Source organism: Pipistrellus kuhlii, unplaced genomic scaffold, assembly GCF_014108245.1.
Source record: "Pipistrellus kuhlii isolate mPipKuh1 unplaced genomic scaffold, mPipKuh1.p scaffold_m20_p_2, whole genome shotgun sequence".
Taxonomy (NCBI): Eukaryota; Metazoa; Chordata; class Mammalia; order Chiroptera; family Vespertilionidae; genus Pipistrellus; species Pipistrellus kuhlii.
The window spans coordinates 188,045,354-188,064,536 of NW_023425515.1; the positions used below are offsets into that span (position 1 = coordinate 188,045,354).

Below are 19,183 nucleotides of genomic sequence, written 5' to 3' on the forward strand. Positions count from 1 at the left end.
CGCACGTTTGGGAAATGAGTGCAATTAGGGCGATTAGCACAGTTTTCATTTTCTCCGCATGCGTTTACACTCTGCCTTGGGGAGAACCGAGGGGAAGTGACAACAGTTACAAACATCCCTCCTTACTCCGCGGGCTGGCTGTGCCCGCCTGGCCCACGCTGGGGTGGTGGGCGGGTCCTGCGGAGCCATGGTAACCGCCAGCTGTGCACGCAGGGCTGGGGCTGACACTACCTCGGTTTACACGGACTGCAGGGGCCCCGGGTTCCGACAGGAGGCTGGCTTGCTGTACGTACCAGCTTCTCACTGAGATCCAAGGCCTCGGCCACGTCCATTCTCCCCGGCTTCTCGGGGGCCAGGCTGGCAAAGCCATTTTGAGACTGGAATAAAAAGAGAGTTAAAAACTCTTGGCGTTCCACGATGGATGTCTGCATCCAGGAGGTGAAGCGCTGTGTAGTTGCCAAGAACAGCTCAGCTTTTGATTTCAGTCCCTGACCTTCTAGTCCGACTCCTTTGCCAAGTGCTTTCTGGCAACCATGTCCCCACCCTTCAGAGCGCAGCTCCCTTTGAAACGATACGTCGCTTGTCTTGTTCTTTGGTCACTGTCTTCCATCTAGACCGGCGGTTCTCAATCTGGGGTGATCCTGGCCACCCTGGTCCCCCTCCCCCAGACATTTAGCCATGTCTGGGCACATGGTTGGTTGTTGAACCTGGGGATGGTGGATGCTACTGGCATCAGTGGGTGAGAGGGCAGGGATGCTGCTATACATCCCACAGCACATAGGGCGGCCCACGACAAAGAGTCGCCAGGCTGGTGTGGCTCAGTGGTTGAGCATCGACCTATGAACCAGGAGGTCAATAGTTCAGCTCCCGGTCAGGGCCCATGCCTGGGTTGCAGGCTCGGTCCCCAGTAGGGGGCGTGCAGGAGGCAGGCAACCAATGATTCTCTCTCATCACTGATGTTTCTGTCTCTCTCTCCCTCTCCCTTCCTCCTGAAATCAATGAAAAATATTTAAAAAGAAAGAAGAAGAATCAGCTGGCCCCAGATATCGGCAGCACTGATGTGAGAAACCCTGATCCTGAAGACAAGCCCCCAGGAAGCGGGAACGGTGCTGCTTTCGCTCCCTCTCCCGTTTCCTGTGCTGCCGTGGCCCCCGGCAGAGTGACACTCCGTGGGCGTGTTGTCGAACGAATGAATGAAGGTTAAATGAGAACAGCTCTCCTCCTTTTATTAAAGGAATCTGACTTTTGTGCAGCGGAAGCTACACCCTCACAGAATGTGACCCAGCCTTTCCCAGTGCGAGGCCTGGTGGGCGAGCGTCCCTTCGGACCCTTCCCGGGGCTGTGCGGGATGGAGCTCAGAGCTGCGCACGCACTGAGACCTGGTCGGCAGCTGGCTGCTGGAGGCCCCACCCACTGCGTGGGAAAGCCACCAGGCCGATCAGGGAAGGACCACAGAGGGCCTATACGTTTCCTTCAGAAACGCAACTGGGTGTTCTGTGCTTAGCCCAGGCCTTTGTTGGCACTACACTGCAAGCCTGAGATTAACACCCCCCCACCCCCACCCCTGCCCCGCCAAAATCGGTTTGGCTCAGTGGATAGAGCATTGGCCTGCGGACTGAAAGGTCCCAGGTTTGATTCCAGTCAAGGGCATGTACCTTGGTTGCAGGCATAGCCCCAGTGAGGGGTGTGAAAGAGGCAGCTGATCGATGTTTCTAGCTTTCTATCCCTCTCTCTTCCTCTCTGTAAAACCTCAATTAAAAAAAAAAATACACCCCCCCCCAAAAAAAAAATATAAAAGCACAGAGGCCGCAAAAGTGACTGTGACAGAGAAGAATAGAGACATTTATTTATATATTTATTGGAGGAGAATAACAGGGTGTTTGAAGATGACATTAAGCGGGGCAGGCCTGCTGCAAACAGAACCTGAAATGCCGCTCAGTGTCCTCCCCTCCCCTGAGCTGTGGCCTCGGCACCCCCTACAGACCCCCTCCCCCCTTCTCCTGGAAGAGCCCGGGCTCCAGGGTGCAGGCACACAGGCCCCGCCCCTTTCTCTGCAGTCCAGAGGGGTGCCAGAGGCGGACTGCCAGGGACACGGCCCTGGCTGCATCATCCATCACTCTGTGACCTTGGGTGAGGTACTTGACCCCCAGAAGCCTGGAGGTTCTTATCTTGTAAGCCAGGGATGACAACAGTTACCAGACACAGGCGGCTGTGAGGATTCAATGAGGTAACGTGTGTAGAGAGAGGGCTTAGCTCAGTGCCTGGCACCAGTCAGCACATAACAGATGTCAGCTGTCCTTCCCCTGCTGCTTCTCGGCCTCTGACTCTGATTCCCGCCAACCTTGCAGGACCAAGGTCCTCTAGGAGAGGTGGGAGGTTGCGTGCTCTGTGGTGTCAGGGGTGGGATCAGGGGTCATTGCCAAGGGGAAGGGAAATCTTGGAAGCAGGGCCAGGCTGAGCTCCCCACCTCGGAGAAAGAACGTTTGATCTTACCAAGAAAACCAACAGGGTTTTGAAGACTCGCATCTCTCGCAAATGTCTAGAAAAACTGTTGGGGAGAATGGTTGTACAGATAGGATGACTATTATTCCTGCTCAAAGCCTGAGTATGGCTTAGACCCAACTGCGGCAGCAAGCCCTGCCCAGTGGCTCCTGCGATTGACACTGACCTGAACTGCCCATCGTTATGTGTCAATCAAATACCCACTTAGGGTACAGGGCACTTTCAACTTAACAACAGAATTACTTCTGAAAATCCTGTCAAATAAAACTTTGGCCCCTAAGAAAGGAAGGCTTTCTTGAATAATACTGTTGAACTACTGTTGAATAATAATAAAGCTATCATTTGTTAAGTGTTCACTGTGAGCTAAGTGGTGGGGTAAGCACTTTACATAATCACCTCCTTTCATTTGTTTCCTCATCACTTTACAGCTGGGCCATGGAGGCCCAGAAAGGCTTATGGCCTCCCCTAAGGTCACACAACCAGGATTCAGACCAGGGTTCCGGCACAGGTCTCTCTCACTCCAGAATGGCGTCCTCTTAATCATGGCTCCCTCTGCTACCCTTCACGTGTTCATGTTTCTCAGTTTACAGCAAAAAGCAAATTTCAGGCAGACTCACGGCATAATGCCAGAGATGAGCCTGTTGAATGTTTTCTGCGGAATATACGATGTTTTCTGCAGAATGCGATGTGAAAAGTGGGGTCCCCCAGAGGCTGACCAGGCCCCGTGTCAATGCACAGAAGCACCAGGCAAGGCACACCCGGAGGCGGCCTTTCCATTCTCAGACGGGGCTGCTGTGATGGGAGGCACTGACCAGTCGGTACGGACAATGGCCCATCGGGAAGGGCCTGGCCCCCAGCCCCCAATACGCACCGCCGTGCTAGGGCGCACAGCTGGTGTCTGCCCTCATGCCCGCCCTCTCCACGTGTCTGTCAGTCATGCAGAGACAAACTCAATTTGGTTACCGCTTGGATCTCCGTTCTTGAGAGAGCTGGCCAATCGGGCTTTGCGTCCAACGTTTTCTGGATGTGCTTTTCCATCCTGAGAGTCTTTAAGTCTTGAAATGATTTATTCTGGTGGACCTTATCATCTAGAAAAGAATTTGATTTGAAGGAAAGGCTCAGCGATTGCATGCCATAAGCACCACTACTCTTTCCGGGTCTTGTCCAAGGTCACACAGCCAATGGGAGGCCACCTCACGGGAACAGGATGGAACTTGAACCCAGCCTTCTGGGTCCTTGCCCAGGGCTCCGCCCAGCAGCCAGCTCAGCACCCGGAGAGCCCTGTCCCCTCTGGGCAGGAATTCTAGGAGGTTCCCCAAGGTCGATCCTTGTATAGTGTTGGTCCATGCGAAAGTTCCCACCAGGCCACAGTGAAAAGAGAAAAAGTAGGACAATGTATGGGTTTTTCATGAAACCCTACTTATTTAATAGCAAGTTCTGCCCTTGACTCTGAGATCATGTCTGCTCATTTTTTTTTTTATTGTATTAGAACATCCTATAAATATTATAATGAACATAACATTTCATTGGTTTTGAAATGACAAGGATAAGGAGACCGTGGTCCAGGCGAATGGGTCAGTTCCCAAAGTGAACTCACCTGGAGATGGTTCCTCCACTCCCAACCTCCAAGAATGATCTTACTAGGAAAGTCTGCCCTCCCCACCCACCCACCGCCCCTCTAGTCCCCCACCGGCTCCACGTCTGAGAGGCAGCCGAGGGAGGGGGACACTTACTGGAGGAGCCTGCCTTCTCGAGTTCTTTGATTCGCGCCCGCAGTTCGGATAAGGCCTTCTTCTGACGCTGGATGACCTCCTCGTGCCGGGACCCTTTGCACTTGGCCCCGAGGTCACAGAAGGACTGCTCCTGCGGTGGAGGGACGGGCGGCGGCTTTACCAGGGGTGAGCGCCTCTCTCACACGTGGAGAAACGTGGACAACGCACACGCAGCGGAAACCTGGCTGCCGAGGGCTTTGGAAAGTATCACAAAGGGGGCTTCCACCGAGAAGGAACTTAAATCTTTCCCTTTAAATATAAATTCCCAGCTAGGAAGATGTCCAGCTTTCCCCTCTGCTTAGCGCAGCTGTAAACAAAAGACACCCCCCCGCCCCCCCAGGTGACCTCCCCGCGTCTTGTTTATGTTTTTTCTAAGCGTGGGTTTCCATATGCTGTCATTCTGGGCCCAGCTCTGAACGGCACTTCTCACTGTGCTCTGGAGGGACGTGTGTGGATGAGAACACGGATGCTCGCTTCTTCTCTGGCGGTAAGGATGGTGAGCTAAGACTTGCCGGGGGCGGGGGGTTTGGTAAACGGGCTCTCGGCAGGTCTGGAGAGAGGAAACGCCTCCTCGGAGCCCCCGGAGCCCCTAGCCCAGCGGAACTTCTGCAATGGGGGGGCCTTCGGACTGCACCGCAGGCCCGGCAGCCGCCAGCCGCCCAGCTGGAGCCGGGCTCACAGGGGGCACAGGCAAGGGCACTTCCTTATCGTGTGGGGTCCGTGCACCCCTTTGAGATTCGGCAAAGCATAGGGTGCCTTTCTCCAGAAAAATCCACGTACACACAATGAGGTGCCTACAACCTCTGGGGGTTCAGGGATCCCCCTGAAGACCAGTCATGTTACGTGTTGTTAAGCAATTCACCTCTGCGTGCCGAGACTTATTCTAGGCACTGGGGACTCAGCAGTGAGTAAAACTGGCAGAACCCCTGCTGTCCTGGATTCTGTATCCCAGCGTGGGAGACAGACAATAAGGAAAGATGGAAGATACAGGGGGGCGGTGGTAGGTGTTAGAGTGGAAGTGGGATGGGATGTTAGCAATGGCTTTTAGGTGTAGGCAGAGCTGGCAAGAAAGGGAAGGAACGAACAATTTTGGTTCTGTTATTTATTATTTTAGATATGTTTTTATTGATTTCAAAGAGGAAGAGAGGAGAAAGAGATAGAAACATCTATGATGAGAGAGAATTATTGATCGGCTGCCTCCTGCACGCCTCCCACTGGGGATGGAGCCTGCAACTGGGGCATGCGCCCTGACTGGGGAATCGAACCATGGCCTCCTGGTTCACAGGTGACCTCCTAGTTCAACCACTGAGCCACACCGGCCGGGCTGCACCAGGCTTGTTCGTGTGTGGTGGGCGCAGGCTCCCAAGGCCAGCAGGAGAGATCAAGCCCCAAAGCATCAACACGTATCTGCCTTGTGCTTGCTCATATCCCATCAGACAAGCAAGTCACGTGGCCGGGGTCCGTCTGGGAGGGGCTCCGGGTTTTTACAATCTACCCACGTCCAGCGTTCTGCCGTTGGGAACAATGCAGCAGGGCAGCGAGGCTCCGGGCAGCCTCTACTCGCGCCTGGGCCCGGCGTGACCCCAGCTCCCCGCCCCCTGGGAACGTGTTTATTTCGAGGAGACGCAGATTCTTTCTCATACAACTCTGCAGCCCTCTGACCCGCTCTGGCTTAGAAAGCAGGAAGCGGCCGGAGGGCGGAAACCGTTCTGAGAAGGAACAAATACTTTTCCCCTTTCATCTGGCTCTGCCAATCCCGTCCCGTAAGGGAAACTAATAACAATCCATCCCGACACACACAGATCCCCAGTGGGCAGAAACCCCGTGGGTCCTCCTCTTCCCCCAGCACAGGGCCTGGCACACAGCAGGCGCTCAATAGTTGTTGAGAGAGTGAATGGACATGGGTCAGGCCTTGCACTAAGAGCCTGGGGTTCCAGCAGGAGGGAGACCTGCTCTCTGCCCCTCGGAGCTCAGCCCACGGACCCGCTGCAGTCCCAGCTCGAGGCCACCCTGAGCGGCGAGGAGATGCTGTCCAAGGGCCCGGGCAGCGGTCAGTGCCAAGGCCAGCTGCTGGGCCACTGAGCCCTTCCGTGAGAGCTGTGTGCGGCCTGGCTCGCTGCTGCTTGGCAGGAGAGAGGCATCTGTGAGGAAGCAGGAAGGCAGGCTGACACATTTGGCCTCGTTTCCAAGTGAGAATTCAAAGCCCCGTGACTGAGGCGCCCTGCTCTCTAGTTTCATAGAGCAAACCCGGGGACTCACATCCGGGGCCTCCAGGAAATTGGGGCCTGCAGGGAGCACCGGACCCACATCAGGTCTCCACGGGCAACGGGAGCATCAGGGCCCCAGCCCCGGGGCAGAACCTGAGTGCCACCTCCGAGGCCGGCGTGATTAAGGCTGTTCTCACACGTACTCCCTGCTGCTCTGAGGCTGGGACTTCAGGCCCAGAGAGGTCTCTGGGTGGGGGCCCGAGAGAAGGGTCAGGGGACAGCCGCAGAGCAGATGGTGCTGCTCTTTGGGAAGGCAGTGTGGCCCAATCGAGCGCAATTTCGGACGTCCTCTGGGCCCAGCAGTTTAGATAGTGTTTTTGTTGTTGTTGTTAATCCTCACCCGAGGATATTTTCCCACTGATTTTGAGAGAGAGTGGCAGACAGAGGGAAAGACAGAGAGAAACATCCATGTGAGAGAAACACACAGATTGGTTGCTTCTTGCATATGCCCCGACCAGGATTGGGGCCGGGGAGGAGCCTGCAACCAAGGTACCTGCCATGGACTGGAATCGAACCCGGGACCCTTTGGTCCGCAGGCCGACACTCTATCCACTGAGCCAGACTGGCTAGGCAGGACAATAATGTGGGAACACAGAAGCCACTCAAATCTCCATCCACAGGGGGCTGCTTGGACAAAAGGGACGCAGAGGATTCTATGCAGACATTTAAAAGCAGACATTAGATCTTACCTGAAGAGATGCCCGTTTAAATAATTGTGTGGGGAAAACCAATTTGTGGAATATATATGGCTTGATACCATTATTTCGCAAAAAATAAAAATAAATCTCTTAAATAAATACATGTACCGGGGAGGGGGTGAAAGAGGCGGTAAGTACACATAGGCAATAACTTAATCAATAAAGAAAATTAAAAAAATTAAAAAAGCAGCTAAGCTGAAACCAGTTTGGCCAGTGGATAGAGCGTTGGCCTGCGGACTGAAGGGTCCCAGGTTCGATTCCAGTCAAGGGCATATATACCTTGGTTTCGGGCACATCCCCAGTAGGGGGTGTGCAGGAGGCAGCTGGTCGATGTTTCTCTCTCATCGATGTTTCTCTCTATCCCTCTCCTTTCCTCTCTGTAAAAAAAAAATCAATAAAACATATATATATTTTTTAAAAAGCTAAAAAAATAAATGTATGTACAGGGTGGGACGCAAAGTACATTTACAGCTGTGAGTACATGAGACAGTTGATTCTTGTATCATGATTTATTAGCTAAAGGCCCAATGCACGAAATTTATACAAGGGGCTTGGCCCCTGAAGCTGCAGCGGCTGGCCTCGGCCTTCACAGCCGTGGCAGCCTGCCTCGGCCCTCGCAGCCCCGGCTTCGTCCGGTTGTCCGGAAGGATGTCCAGAAGGTCGTTCGGCTGTCTGGTCTAATTAGCATATTACGCTTTTATTACTATAGATCATTGTATTACTTTCCACATGAACAACTGTGAGTCTACTTTTGCCAACCCCTATCTGTATAGGTATGTGTGTGTGTTGAGTTTGTAAATAAAAGGTATTTCTCAACGACCCTACGAGGTGATTTGTGAGTGTTATTTCTCCCACTTTCCGGAAGAGGGGATTGGCTCAGTGACCTCCTGAGGTCACAGTTTCTGAGAAGAGGACCCCAGCAGACCAGACCCGAGCCGGGTCTCCACCCACTGCCCAGTCACGCTGTATAAGGAGGATGTGCCAACCTGCTGACAGCTGGCACCTCTGGGGACGGCATTGGAGGGGCAGGACTCCTGCTGGTTAACTGGCACCTGGCACAGAAGGATGCACTGTTTTGGGAACTCAGGATGAGAATGTTTTCCAGAGCCAAGAGAGCCGCCACGGGGCTCCCCCTCCCTCAGCCTGTCCTCCTGGGGGCAGGGACCGGGCGGGCACTCACCTCCTGGCTGCTCACGCAGGTGTCCGTGGGGATGGGCTCCATCTGCACGGGGATGCCGCACGTCTGGGCCGTGCTCCTGGGCCTCGGGGGCTTCTCCTTGGGCGGCGGGGGCCTGCGCTTCTCCTGGAAGGCCCTGGGCAGAGGCGACGTGTCACGGGGCTGCACAGGGTTCCGGGAGCCACGAGGTCCCCCCTCGCCTCTCCTCGCCCAGCCCCCACAGGACAAGAACAGGAGCTCCATGTTTACAGGTAACTGAGGTCCCCCAGCCTTCAGGTCTCCTGCCCACGGGTCACTGGAGAGTTTAGTCTCAGGGGACTTGCAGGAGAGTGGCCAGGGTGGTGGGCACCCAGCTGCCCTGGCTTCCCCCCTGGGTCTCCCGCAGAGAGATGCCACGGATGGGAGTGTTTGTTGTTTGTGCGCCATTTTCTGCTTTCTTACGGGTAAGCCCTTCCGGGTCTCATAGCAGCCCCAGGAGCTGGGGACTCTCCTGGCCCCACCGGCCGGGCAGGAACAGACACACAGCCATTTGCCCGCGGTCACGGAGCTTGTCAGTGGACATGCCTGGCTCTGAACCCAGTCAGCACGGGGCTGGAGCCCGCGCTTTGAACCGCTGTGTGACTCTGCTTTGGCCATGGGCCCCGAGGCATGAGGAGCTACGGGGTCTACACAAGACATCGGTTTTACTCACGCTTTCTTGGGGAAAACATTATGTCAAAATTTGGACAAGCTATGGATGAAAATGCAAAGCCACATGCACTTTTTAGATAAATCCATGGGACGGGGATATTGAATATTTCCTTGGAGCTGACCTCTGACACCTCCAGTCTATACATTTAATAATTTAAAATTTAAATCAATGTTCATTGATTTCCTTCAGGGAATGCTGGGAGGCAATGCCAGGCAAGGTCTGTCCTCAGGGGGAAGGCAGGCATTGAATGGGCAATTAAACAGCCTGACTGAGAAGTTGGGTTAGGTCAGTGGTCGGCAAACAGTGGCTCGAGAAACACATGCGGCTCTTGAGCTGCAGTTTACTGCTCTGTTGACTGATGGGCTTGCCAACCACTGGGTTAGGTGAAGTGCGGGGCTGAGGGCCCCAGGCAGAGCAGGAGCCCTGGTCCATATTTGGGGAGGGTGAGTGACAGAGTACTTCCTGGAGGAAGTGGCATTTAAGCTGAGACCTGTCCTCCGGAATATTGGGCAGGAATCTCTGAGAAGCACAGGACTTAGCAAAGGCCTGTTCTACCTGATAAGGCTGTGAAGCAATGATACAGGCCATTCATTCATTCTTCATCCATCCATCCATCCATCCATCCATCCCACTCCTCTCTCAGCACTTACTGACCCCCTCTCTGTGCAAGGTTCCTGGGGTGCTCAGGTGTACCCCGGGGCGCTCAGTGTGCCCTGGCTCTGCACGCCGTGCAGGCCTCCTCACACACCTGAGTGCCTCCTTGAGGGCCTCCAGCTCCCGGTCCTTCTTCTCCACCAGGCCGGTCACCTGGGCCATCTTCTCCTTGAGCGCCCCCAGCTCTTTGTTCTGCTGCTGGACCAGGGCCACGTTCCTCTCCAGTTCCACCTTCTGCTTCTTATTAAGCTCCCCTGGGAGCGACATGAAAGCTGGTGAGGGGGTGTCCCGCCTGGGGTCCCCACGAGGGCCACAGCAGGCTCCTCTCTCTGCCCGGGTTTGAGAGCCGCGAGGAGGGCCCGCCCTCCAGGAATTCTCCGGGGGCTTCAGCAACAGCCAGGAGGTCTGCTGGCGTCTGAGCAAACAACTCACGTGAGCGCTGGCTCTCTGAGGACCGTGTGCCCCTGCCTTAGGCTGTATAACCCGCAGGTGCTGTCTGACCCGCCCATGTCCCTATGGCCCTTTGGGGCACTCGGCCCACTTCCCGCTGCCCGCTTCTGCTGCTCTGTGTCTAAGGGTGTTCTCAGGCCTCTGGAATCTGCTCCTCATGTGTTTGCTCAGGTGCAACAGCCTCCAGCCAATGACAGGTGCAGGTGAGCACGCAGCCGCTCCCTCACCCTTAGCTGGGCACCCCAAAGCTCTGAGTACTTCACCCCGCTCTAGGTGGCCCCGATGGGCACATCAGCCCGAGAAGCAGGTGAATTGCAGGTGATTTCACATCTGAGGAGGGGGACCCTGGAAGGAATGACCTGGCCCTGGGTCCCAAAGCTGGTGAGTGTTAGGGCTTGTGCAGGTTGCTATGCCCCAGGAGGGAGCCTGGGGGCAAATTCTCAGCGGTGACAGGAAATTCTCCTAGAAAAGGGGAGCTGTGCCTCATTGCAGAGGTCCAGCGCCCTCTGAGGAGTGACATGTGGCCCCTTGGTAGGGAGTCAGGGCCACAGTCGGACAGGGCTTTTGCTGATCCCGCCACAAGTGCTGTGGCCGCCCGGGAAAGCAGACCGAGCAGGGCCTCAATGCCGTGCTTTCCGACTCGTCGGCCCCGATTCTTTCCTTCCTCAGAGTGGGCCGGGAAGTCAAGGGACCCAGGCAAGCATACGAACCTCTCAGATCTGACATCCGGGTATGGGCTTCCGTGAGGTTTTTCCTTAAGTTCATGATGACCTCCTGCTGAGACAGGATTTCCTTCTGAGCAGTCAACAAGTCCTCTCTGCAACTCACAGAAAACAGGCAGAGCCGGGTCAGCCCCGTCTCCCTGGTGTCTCAGGGGCCTGGGAGGGACCACGTACAGATGCCTAGTGACACCCCATCAGTAATGGTCCATGGGACACTGGTCCCAGCAACGGGGTAAGCAGCGGCTTTAAAAATTCTCAAAACAAAATTCATGTTAATGTACATCATTGAAGATAAACACATCGCATCCAACTGGTGTGGCTCAGTGGGTGAGCATTGACCTATGAACCAGGAGTTCAGGGTTCGATTCCAGTCAAGGGCACATGCTTGGGCTGTGGGCTCCATTCCCAGAGGGGGAATGTGCAGGAGGCAGCTGAACAGTGATTCTCTCTCATCATTGATGTTTCTGTCTCTCCCTCTTCCTCACTCTCTCTGAAATCAATAAAAATATATTTTTTAAAAAGAATTAAGAAACTCAAATAACAAGAAGACCCCGGACTCCACACCTTTTATCAGATTCTGGTAACGAGGCCGGAAGTGGGGGTACGGTGGGATTGCCGTTGCTGGCGTGCACGCCGGGGTAAGGCTGTGGCGCGGACTAGGCCCAGGATACTCACATCATGTGGTCACACACTGCGTCCTTGGTGCGGCTCTCCGCGGGGGTCCCCGGAGGGCAGTCTTGCTGTGCTCCCTGCTCCTGGGCTGAATCAGGGACATGCGGACATCGTTACAGTCCCGCAACCCGGGCCTTCTTTCCCCGAAGCAGAGTAACCCATCCACGCGCCTGCATCTCCCCCACTTATACACTCTCCCCCTACGGGACCACCACGAGTTCCGTGTCACAGGCTGAGGACTCTCCACCCTCCCTGAGCTCATGAAGTCCTCCCCGCTGCTCTCTAAGGCACAGGTCATTAACTCCATACAGACGAGGAAGTGGACACAGGAGTGACGGAACCTGTGCCCACTCAGCAAGCGCGTGAGGGGTAGAGTCCTAACCACTGGGTCACACCGCCCGCCCTACTTCCTCCTCTGCACTCAGACAAGAGTCCTGTCCTTACTACATTTTCTACTTACTCCCCAGCCCACTGCCTTCAGCTTCCGCCCTCACCACTCAGTCACATGCTCGCTCATTCATTCATTCGTTCATTCAACGTTCAGTGCCTTGTGGTCTAAGTGTGGGGTGACCAAGCTGTCACCCTTCAGGTCCCAGCTTCAGCATCCTCCCTCTGACCTGGACCTGGCCATGGTGCCCGGCTCACCATGGGTCACCTGTCAGGGCAGGATTTGGGTTAACTGCAGGGACCCTGCCTGCTTGCCCATCACTGAACCCTCGGTGCCCAGAATGAACTTGAGACATAACAGATGCTCCATGAAGCACGTTGAGTGAATGAATGCATGAGGTGAGCCCCGACAGCTCATTGGCAGGCTTGAGACCAGGACCATGATTCTCAACCAGGGTGAGTTTTTAGTTGTCGATCGATGTCTGCAGACATTTGTGGTTGTCACACTGGGGTGGGCGGTGGCACTGGCATCTGGCAGGTAGAGGCCAGGGATGCTGCTCAACACCCTACAGTGCCCAGGACGGCCCCCACCCCACAGAATTATCGGGCCCCAAATGTCAGTAGCGCTGAGGCTGACCCTGGCCTGGGGCCTTGGCTTCCAGAACTCTCCTCCGAGAAGTGAGGTGAATGCCCCTGACGTTTAGAGTAGCTAGAGGGCCTCTCCAGGCAGCTGGTGGCTGGGTCGTTTAGGGCAAACACACGCTCAGCACTCCGAGTGCCGTCTCAGCCTCTGGGGTTTGGCTTTTAGGAAACAGACCCTGACGGCTACGAAAGTGCATCAGACAAAGTCACGAACGACAACGGCAGAGGGAAGCCTTCAAAAGGCACCTGCCGGGGGAGTTCACGTAGAGAAGACGGTGCCTGCCACGCCGCTCCGACGGCCCTGGGAGCCGGCAGCCTGCGCTCCCCGCTGCCCGGCCGGGCACAGAGGCTGCCCGACTCCTCGCTGTCGCCTCGGTCCCCCCTGGGCCTCGAGGGCCCCCGACCGTGTTGTGTCACGAGAACGAAAGGGGGCGCCAGGGAGTGAGCGAGCTTCTCCACGAGCAGAAGCCCGTTCCTTACCCATCGGCCCCTGGGGACCCACAGGCCGACCGGAACCTGCCCGGCACGAAGGGTCCTCGGGTCTCCCGGGACCTACCCAGGTCGTTGTCCTTCAAGGCTGCGATCTCTTCCTCTATTTTCTTGTGATGCTCCGTCACTTTTTGGAGCTTCTTTTCGAGGCTCACGATGGTCAGGGAGTGCTGCTTGATCTGCTCCTTGTACTCGGCGACTTCTTCTTCGAAGCCCTGCTTCTGCGACTCCTGCTCCTCGTGCAGCGCCTTGATGGTCTGCTGCTGCAGCTGGATCCGCCCCTCCATCATGATCTGGGGGACGGGGATGTTAGTGCGGCGGTTGCTCTGACAGTAACGACGGTAACACGTCCCCTTGGCCTCCACAGCCACCGAGCGTGGTCCCGCCTCGGGGCCTTTGCACACGTGTGGTCCCCCTGCGTGCTGCGCTGCCTCCCTGGCTCCCTGCGTGGCTGCTTCCTTCCTGAGTTTCAGGCCGCCAATGCCACCTCCTCAGGGAGGCCCTCCCTGATTGCCCAGCCAGAGCAGCAACCCGAGGCACTTTCTGTTCCATCGTCCTGTTTCGTTGCCTCTGAGGCACTTAGCACCGTCCGAATGACCCCGTGTCTTTGCTTCTCACTCCCACCAGCACGTAAGCCCCATGGCAGCAGGTACTGATCTTTTTAAGTTTACCAACACGCCCAGCACCCTCAGTGCCCAGATCCCTGCCACAGCATGGGGCCCACATGCTCAGTAAAGATTCATTGAATTAATGAATGATTTTATAAGAAAAGAAGTGGATGGCCCGGCCCATGTGGCGCAGTGGTTGAGTGTTGACCTCTGAACCGGGAGGTCATGGTTTGATTTCTGGTCTGGGCACATGGCCTGACGGTAGGCTCAGTCCCTCCAGGCTCGATTTCCTCCCCATGGGCCGATGCTCTGCCTGAGAAACTCACATACATTTGGTGAAGTCTGAGGACAGTTTTGGTCCTACAGTCACAGGAGGGTCCCCTGGGGGAAGGCCTGTCGGACCCAGAGCCTCGGCAGCGGCATGGAGGCTGAGCACCAGCACAGGGCCCCCCCCCCCCCCCCCATTTCTGAGCCGCGTGCTCACAGCACTGTGGTTTGCGCCGAGCGGAGAAGTCTGCCTCTCACCATCTTTGTCTTGGCGGTTTCCAGCTCCGCCAGCGCCTCGTTCAGCTTCATGGCCAGGCTCTCCGCCTTCAGGCTCTCGGCCGCCTTTGTCCTCTGGCTCTCCTCCACCAGCGCCAGCGCGTCCTTTAGTTTGTTATTCAGAACGTCTTCCTTCTGCGCCTTCAGGTCCATTTCCTAGACAAGCAACAGACCCCCAATCACCAGAAACCCCCTCTGAGCGCCTCCCGCTCCCCCCGCCCCCGGCGCTCAGAGGGGGTGACCTCTGTCCTGGCACTGTTCCCTCGGTCCCTCTGAAGTCCAAGTCCATGGCTTCTCCGGGAGGTTCCGATCAGTACAGAGCTCCCTCTTATATTCAGCTGACTACCCAGGCTGACGTTTGAGAGCCTTTCTCAGGAGAAAATCATCCAGGACTGGCGTGAATAGACTTTAGTTCCACCTGGTCTTGAAAACCTTCTGAATTTGTATTTACCTGTATCTAAGTAACTTAAGTGTTATTTAAAGTTAAACCCCTATTGTCAGGCTGTGTGTTTATTGCTTGCTCTGACTATTGAGATGTTGGCTATTGTGTGTGTGTGTGTATGTGCAAGTGTGTGTGTGAGTGTGTTTGTGTGTGTGTGTGTGTGTGTGTGTGAATGTGTTTGTATGTGTGAGTGTGTGTTCCCCTTGTACCGTTGGGACCCAGGAACTGTGAATTACACCCCACAGCATGGAGGTGCCCAGGGCAGGGCCATGTGCCAACTTCTACCGCTACTGTGCCTGCGACTCCCCGTGACATACATGGGAGTTGGCATGAAGGCGATGATGACAATCAGGAGAAGTTCTGGTGGAGAAATGACATCACGGTGATGAGAAGGTCAGGCGTCCTGACCCCTCTCTGACCCCAGGCGGCAGAGCCACACAGCCTCTGGCGTCAGATGGTCCTGGTTTGGATCCCGCCCCTCTGCTTCCCAGCTGTGAGCTCTCAGTAATGATGATAATTATTATTAACTTCATTCGCAGGGTGCCAGGGTGTTCTGTGTGCTTTGTGTGCACGCTAACAACGAAGCCTCACAGCTCAAGGAGGCTGACCTTTGGGGATCGTCTGTGTTTCGTTGAGTGCGGAAACCAGTGCACAGAGACGGTGAGCAACTTGCCTAGTGTCCCACAGCCAGAGAGCGGCCGAGTGGGACCGCCCGCCTGCCTCCCGGCCTGCTCCGAACCACGCCTGCTCCTCCGCTCTCCTCGCCGGGCCGTACCTCTTTCTGCTTGCTCAGGCGGTTCTCCAGGTCTTGCACCCTTTTCTTTTCCTTCTCGATGGCCTCCCTCGCCTTCTGTCTCTCCTGGGCGATGCTGTTCTCTGATATCTGGAAGTCAAGGACAAGTGGTCTGAGGGCTTATGCACGAGGGAGAGAGGGAGATGGATTCGTAATTGTTGAAACCGGTGAGTCAGGGGTTGGGAGCGAGAGCTGCAGGGTCAGGCTGCCCACAGGGAGAGGTGAGAACCTGGCAGTCACGTCTTGGTCACGCGCGTCACAGGGAGAGCTCTCGTCACTCAGGAATCTGGGGCTGGCGTTCGGGAAGTGACATGCTGGTGAGTGTTCGGCTCTAGGCGTTTGGCTCTGAGCCCCTGAGTAAACAGACATGTGCTGGCCCCAGTGTGGCCTTCTTTGGAAGTACACGGCTTCTTGGGAGGCCGGGCACGAGTGACAGAGCTGGGCACACACCCCCTGCCCCTGCAGGCCTGGCACCTGGTGGTCTGTACGTGGCCTACAAAGGCTAGGGTCCAAAAACGGATGTCCAGGACTGTCTGGCACTGGGAACACGTAGCCGGCAAGGTCTGGTGATGGGGAGGAGGCCGGGGCCCAGCCTTAGTCACACAAGCCCCGGGAGGTTACACGGGCAGAGCGAGGCTGGAGAACTCCAGTTCTGGCTGGTGGAACTCTTGCCCCCACAAACATATAAAGCTCGCAAGAAAAATATGTAAAATATATACATACAGGCACAGACAAAACACTGGAGAGGTCTGTGCCAACACGTAAAGATGGTAATTTGGGGGGGAGTTGGGATTATGGCAATTTACATATTCTTCTTTTCACTAGTCTCTATCTTCTAAATTTTCTTTAGTGAACATGCATCATTTAGCAAAAAGAAAAAAAAAAAAGCTACTGGAAATTGTTATAGGGGATGCTATGCTGCTGGTGGTGGTGGTGGTGGTGGGGCCGCGGGGTGAGACTCTGGGATGCGTGTCCCTGGAGAAAGACCAGCTTCCCCGCTGTTCCAGAAGCTTCAGTGGCCCCCATCCAACCGCCCTGCTCCACGCTCGGGCCTTCCGGGCCCACCAGGGCCCCAACTCGCCGCCCTGCCGGGCAGGGCATTTTCCTACGGTCAAGGCTGCCTCCGAAGGTCCAGCCCCCACCCTGCCAGTCTACGTCCTTCCTGCTGTAAGAGTCCATGTCAGGAGGGCCCCTCCCCTTCTTTATTAGGGATGCTGCCTGGCCATTCCAGGTGCAAATAATACTGTGATGACGGGCATCTTTAAGTGATTACAATGTGGTGCTAAAGCACATGTGTCAAACACAAGGCCCGCGGGCCAAATCCGTCCCGCCAGGCCTTGCAATGTGGCCCGCACCGCGCTGTCATCATTGCACTCCGCTGCGTTTCCATCACAATGACAGTTTATGACTGTTCAGTAAACCATTCAGCCCGCGATTTAGGCTGGATTTTAGATTTTGGCCCCTTCTCTGATTGAGTTCGACACCCCTATGATAAAGTATTAGTGCATCTAATCTGCACACCCCCGGCAGCATCTACCCAGTTACCCCCATTTTACAGGTGAGGACACGGAGGCTGCAAGTGAGGCGGGAAGAGGACAAGTCACGTGCCCATGTCACACGCCAGGAGGCGGTGGCTCAAGCTCGGATGCCAGTGCCTGCCCTCCCCACCCTGACACTGGCCTTTGGACCCTGCTCACCCGTGCTGACTCAAACCCCACCCTCCCTGGCGGCAGAGACATGTGTCTACGTCCACACGTAAGCGGGCACAGGGCTTGCCACCTGCCCAGCAGGAGCCCGAGCTCCCAGACCCACCCCGGCCCCTCTGCGTCAGGGAGTCAGGGGCCAGCCGCCGCCCAGAGTCTGGGCCCGACCCCTGAAAAGGCCTGCTCGGGGGGTGCTCCCTCACCCACCAGGACTCTGATCTCACTTCCCTGTGCCGCCTGGCACAGTCCTGCTGCCAAGGTCTTCGCTTGTCGGTCCCCTTCCCTCTCCCCTCCCGCCACTCCCCACCTCCCACCCCCCTTCTTCTCCCCTCTTCTGGGCACACCATCCTCCCTACCCCCCTAGACTCTGCCCTCACCTGGCGGGCGCTTCACAATGAATGCACTGACCCCTCACAGCAAACCTCTAGGTGGTTCTGCCATGACACCCACATCGCAGACAGGTCACAGAGAGGGCAAGGGCCTGCCCAGGGTCACACAGCATGTAGGGCAGGGCTGGGATTTGACCCAGAATGGACGCTTCCAGCCCACCACGGTCTCCTGGCACATACTCTGTCTCCCGCTTCCTCCCCCTGCCCTAATTTGGCTTCCATTTACTACAGCCTCAATTCCGTTCCCTATGTCCTTGCCCCTGCCCCCGGGTTAACTCAGGTCCCTGTCCTTTGCACGTGGCCGCTTGGTCCAGGTGCTCCCTTTCTCCTCCAGGCCATCTCCCCAGAGGGGCCTTCTCTGCTGCAGGGCCTCCCCCCGGGAGCCACCCTGTGCATGTTCAGGCGGTTGGTTGCCCCTCACCTTAGGGTGGGCTCTTGTGCCCTGACTTTCGTGGGGACTCCTGAGGGAGGCTGGGTGTGGGTGCCCCCAGCTCTGCTGGGCCTGGAGCTCAGACATCCCCTTCCTCCCCCTCACTCCCTCTCCTCCCCATCCACTCCAGAAGGCCCTGAGCCCCGGGCATTGCTGTGACCACCACGTGAGCTCGTTATGTTCCTCTCTCGTCCATCTGACTGCGTCCATCTGTCTCCTTCCTGGGGGAGGGGCACACGCAGCCGGGGGGTGGGGGTGGTATTCCTCTGGCATCCCTGCTGGATCGCATCATAAGTGCCTTTCGGCGATGAGGAGGGGGAGCTGGCTGAGGGCCTGACCCCAACTCCACCCCGGGGTCATCCCCTGGGGATCCTCTCTCTTCCCTGGGCAGTCAGTCACCTGTGTGTGCCGTGTAGTTCGGAGTACTTGATACCTATTAACTCCCAGAGGCATGTCTGTCACCACTCCCGTTTTACCGATGAGGAAACTGAGGCACAGACGGTTAAGTGATCTGCCCCAGGCCGTGCCGCTGTGAAGCTGGATGAGGTGATGCTGGCCACTTTGGCACTGCCTGCATCTGCCCATGTGCCCAGCACACACAAGCGGGCACAGAGACACGGGGCCTTCCACTGAGGCCCGCTCCCCGTACCTCCTTCTGCTGGGTGAGCTGGTTCTCCAGGTCCTGCACGCGCCTCTTTTCGGTCTCGAAGGCCTCCTTTACTTTCCTCTCATGGGCCGCGCTGCTCTCCAGAACCTGCAAACCGGAGGCCAGTGATGTGCCGAGGTCACCCACTCCGATGACGCTGAGAATGAGGCCAGCTAAGGGCCGGGGTGGTCTTACCGGCCACGCCCGCGGCCTGCACCTCCCCCTCTCGCAGCAGCCCTCTCAGAGAAGTTACGCCCCATTTCCTGGGTGAGAAACTGAGGACAGGAAGTCGGTGGGAGCCCCAGGGCCACGCACTTTGTTGGCGGTGGGCGGGGATCGGAGCCCTGTGCGAGGAGAGAGCCGCCTGCACGCAGGCCTCGGAGGCAGCAGGAGGGCAGGGGGCCAGGCCTGAATGATTTTGGTGCCGGGCAGCCTCCCAATGAGCAGAGAATCCATTAATAGTGGAACGTGCCCATCCTGGTGGGCTGCCCTGGGTGGGAAGACTC

The 19,183-nt window shown here is 56.5% G+C and overlaps 1 protein-coding gene across 1 annotated transcript in view; it reads right to left on the reverse strand.

Annotated features, from left to right (window-relative positions):
• The window catches only part of FHAD1 (forkhead associated phosphopeptide binding domain 1), an 80,085-nt gene that overhangs the window by 11,518 nt on the left and 49,384 nt on the right, over positions 1 to 19,183 (reverse strand). The window contains exons 19-29 of the mRNA XM_045585186.1: positions 18,681 to 18,785; positions 15,492 to 15,599; positions 14,257 to 14,430; positions 13,191 to 13,416; positions 11,609 to 11,693; positions 10,922 to 11,028; positions 9,856 to 10,015; positions 8,420 to 8,552; positions 4,236 to 4,365; positions 3,466 to 3,590; positions 294 to 377 (exon numbers count right to left, since the gene is read on the reverse strand). Of these exons, the coding sequence (XP_045441142.1) occupies positions 294 to 377; positions 3,466 to 3,590; positions 4,236 to 4,365; positions 8,420 to 8,552; positions 9,856 to 10,015; positions 10,922 to 11,028; positions 11,609 to 11,693; positions 13,191 to 13,416; positions 14,257 to 14,430; positions 15,492 to 15,599; positions 18,681 to 18,785 (1,437 nt within the window). The remainder of the gene's footprint in view (positions 1 to 293; positions 378 to 3,465; positions 3,591 to 4,235; positions 4,366 to 8,419; positions 8,553 to 9,855; positions 10,016 to 10,921; positions 11,029 to 11,608; positions 11,694 to 13,190; positions 13,417 to 14,256; positions 14,431 to 15,491; positions 15,600 to 18,680; positions 18,786 to 19,183) is intronic.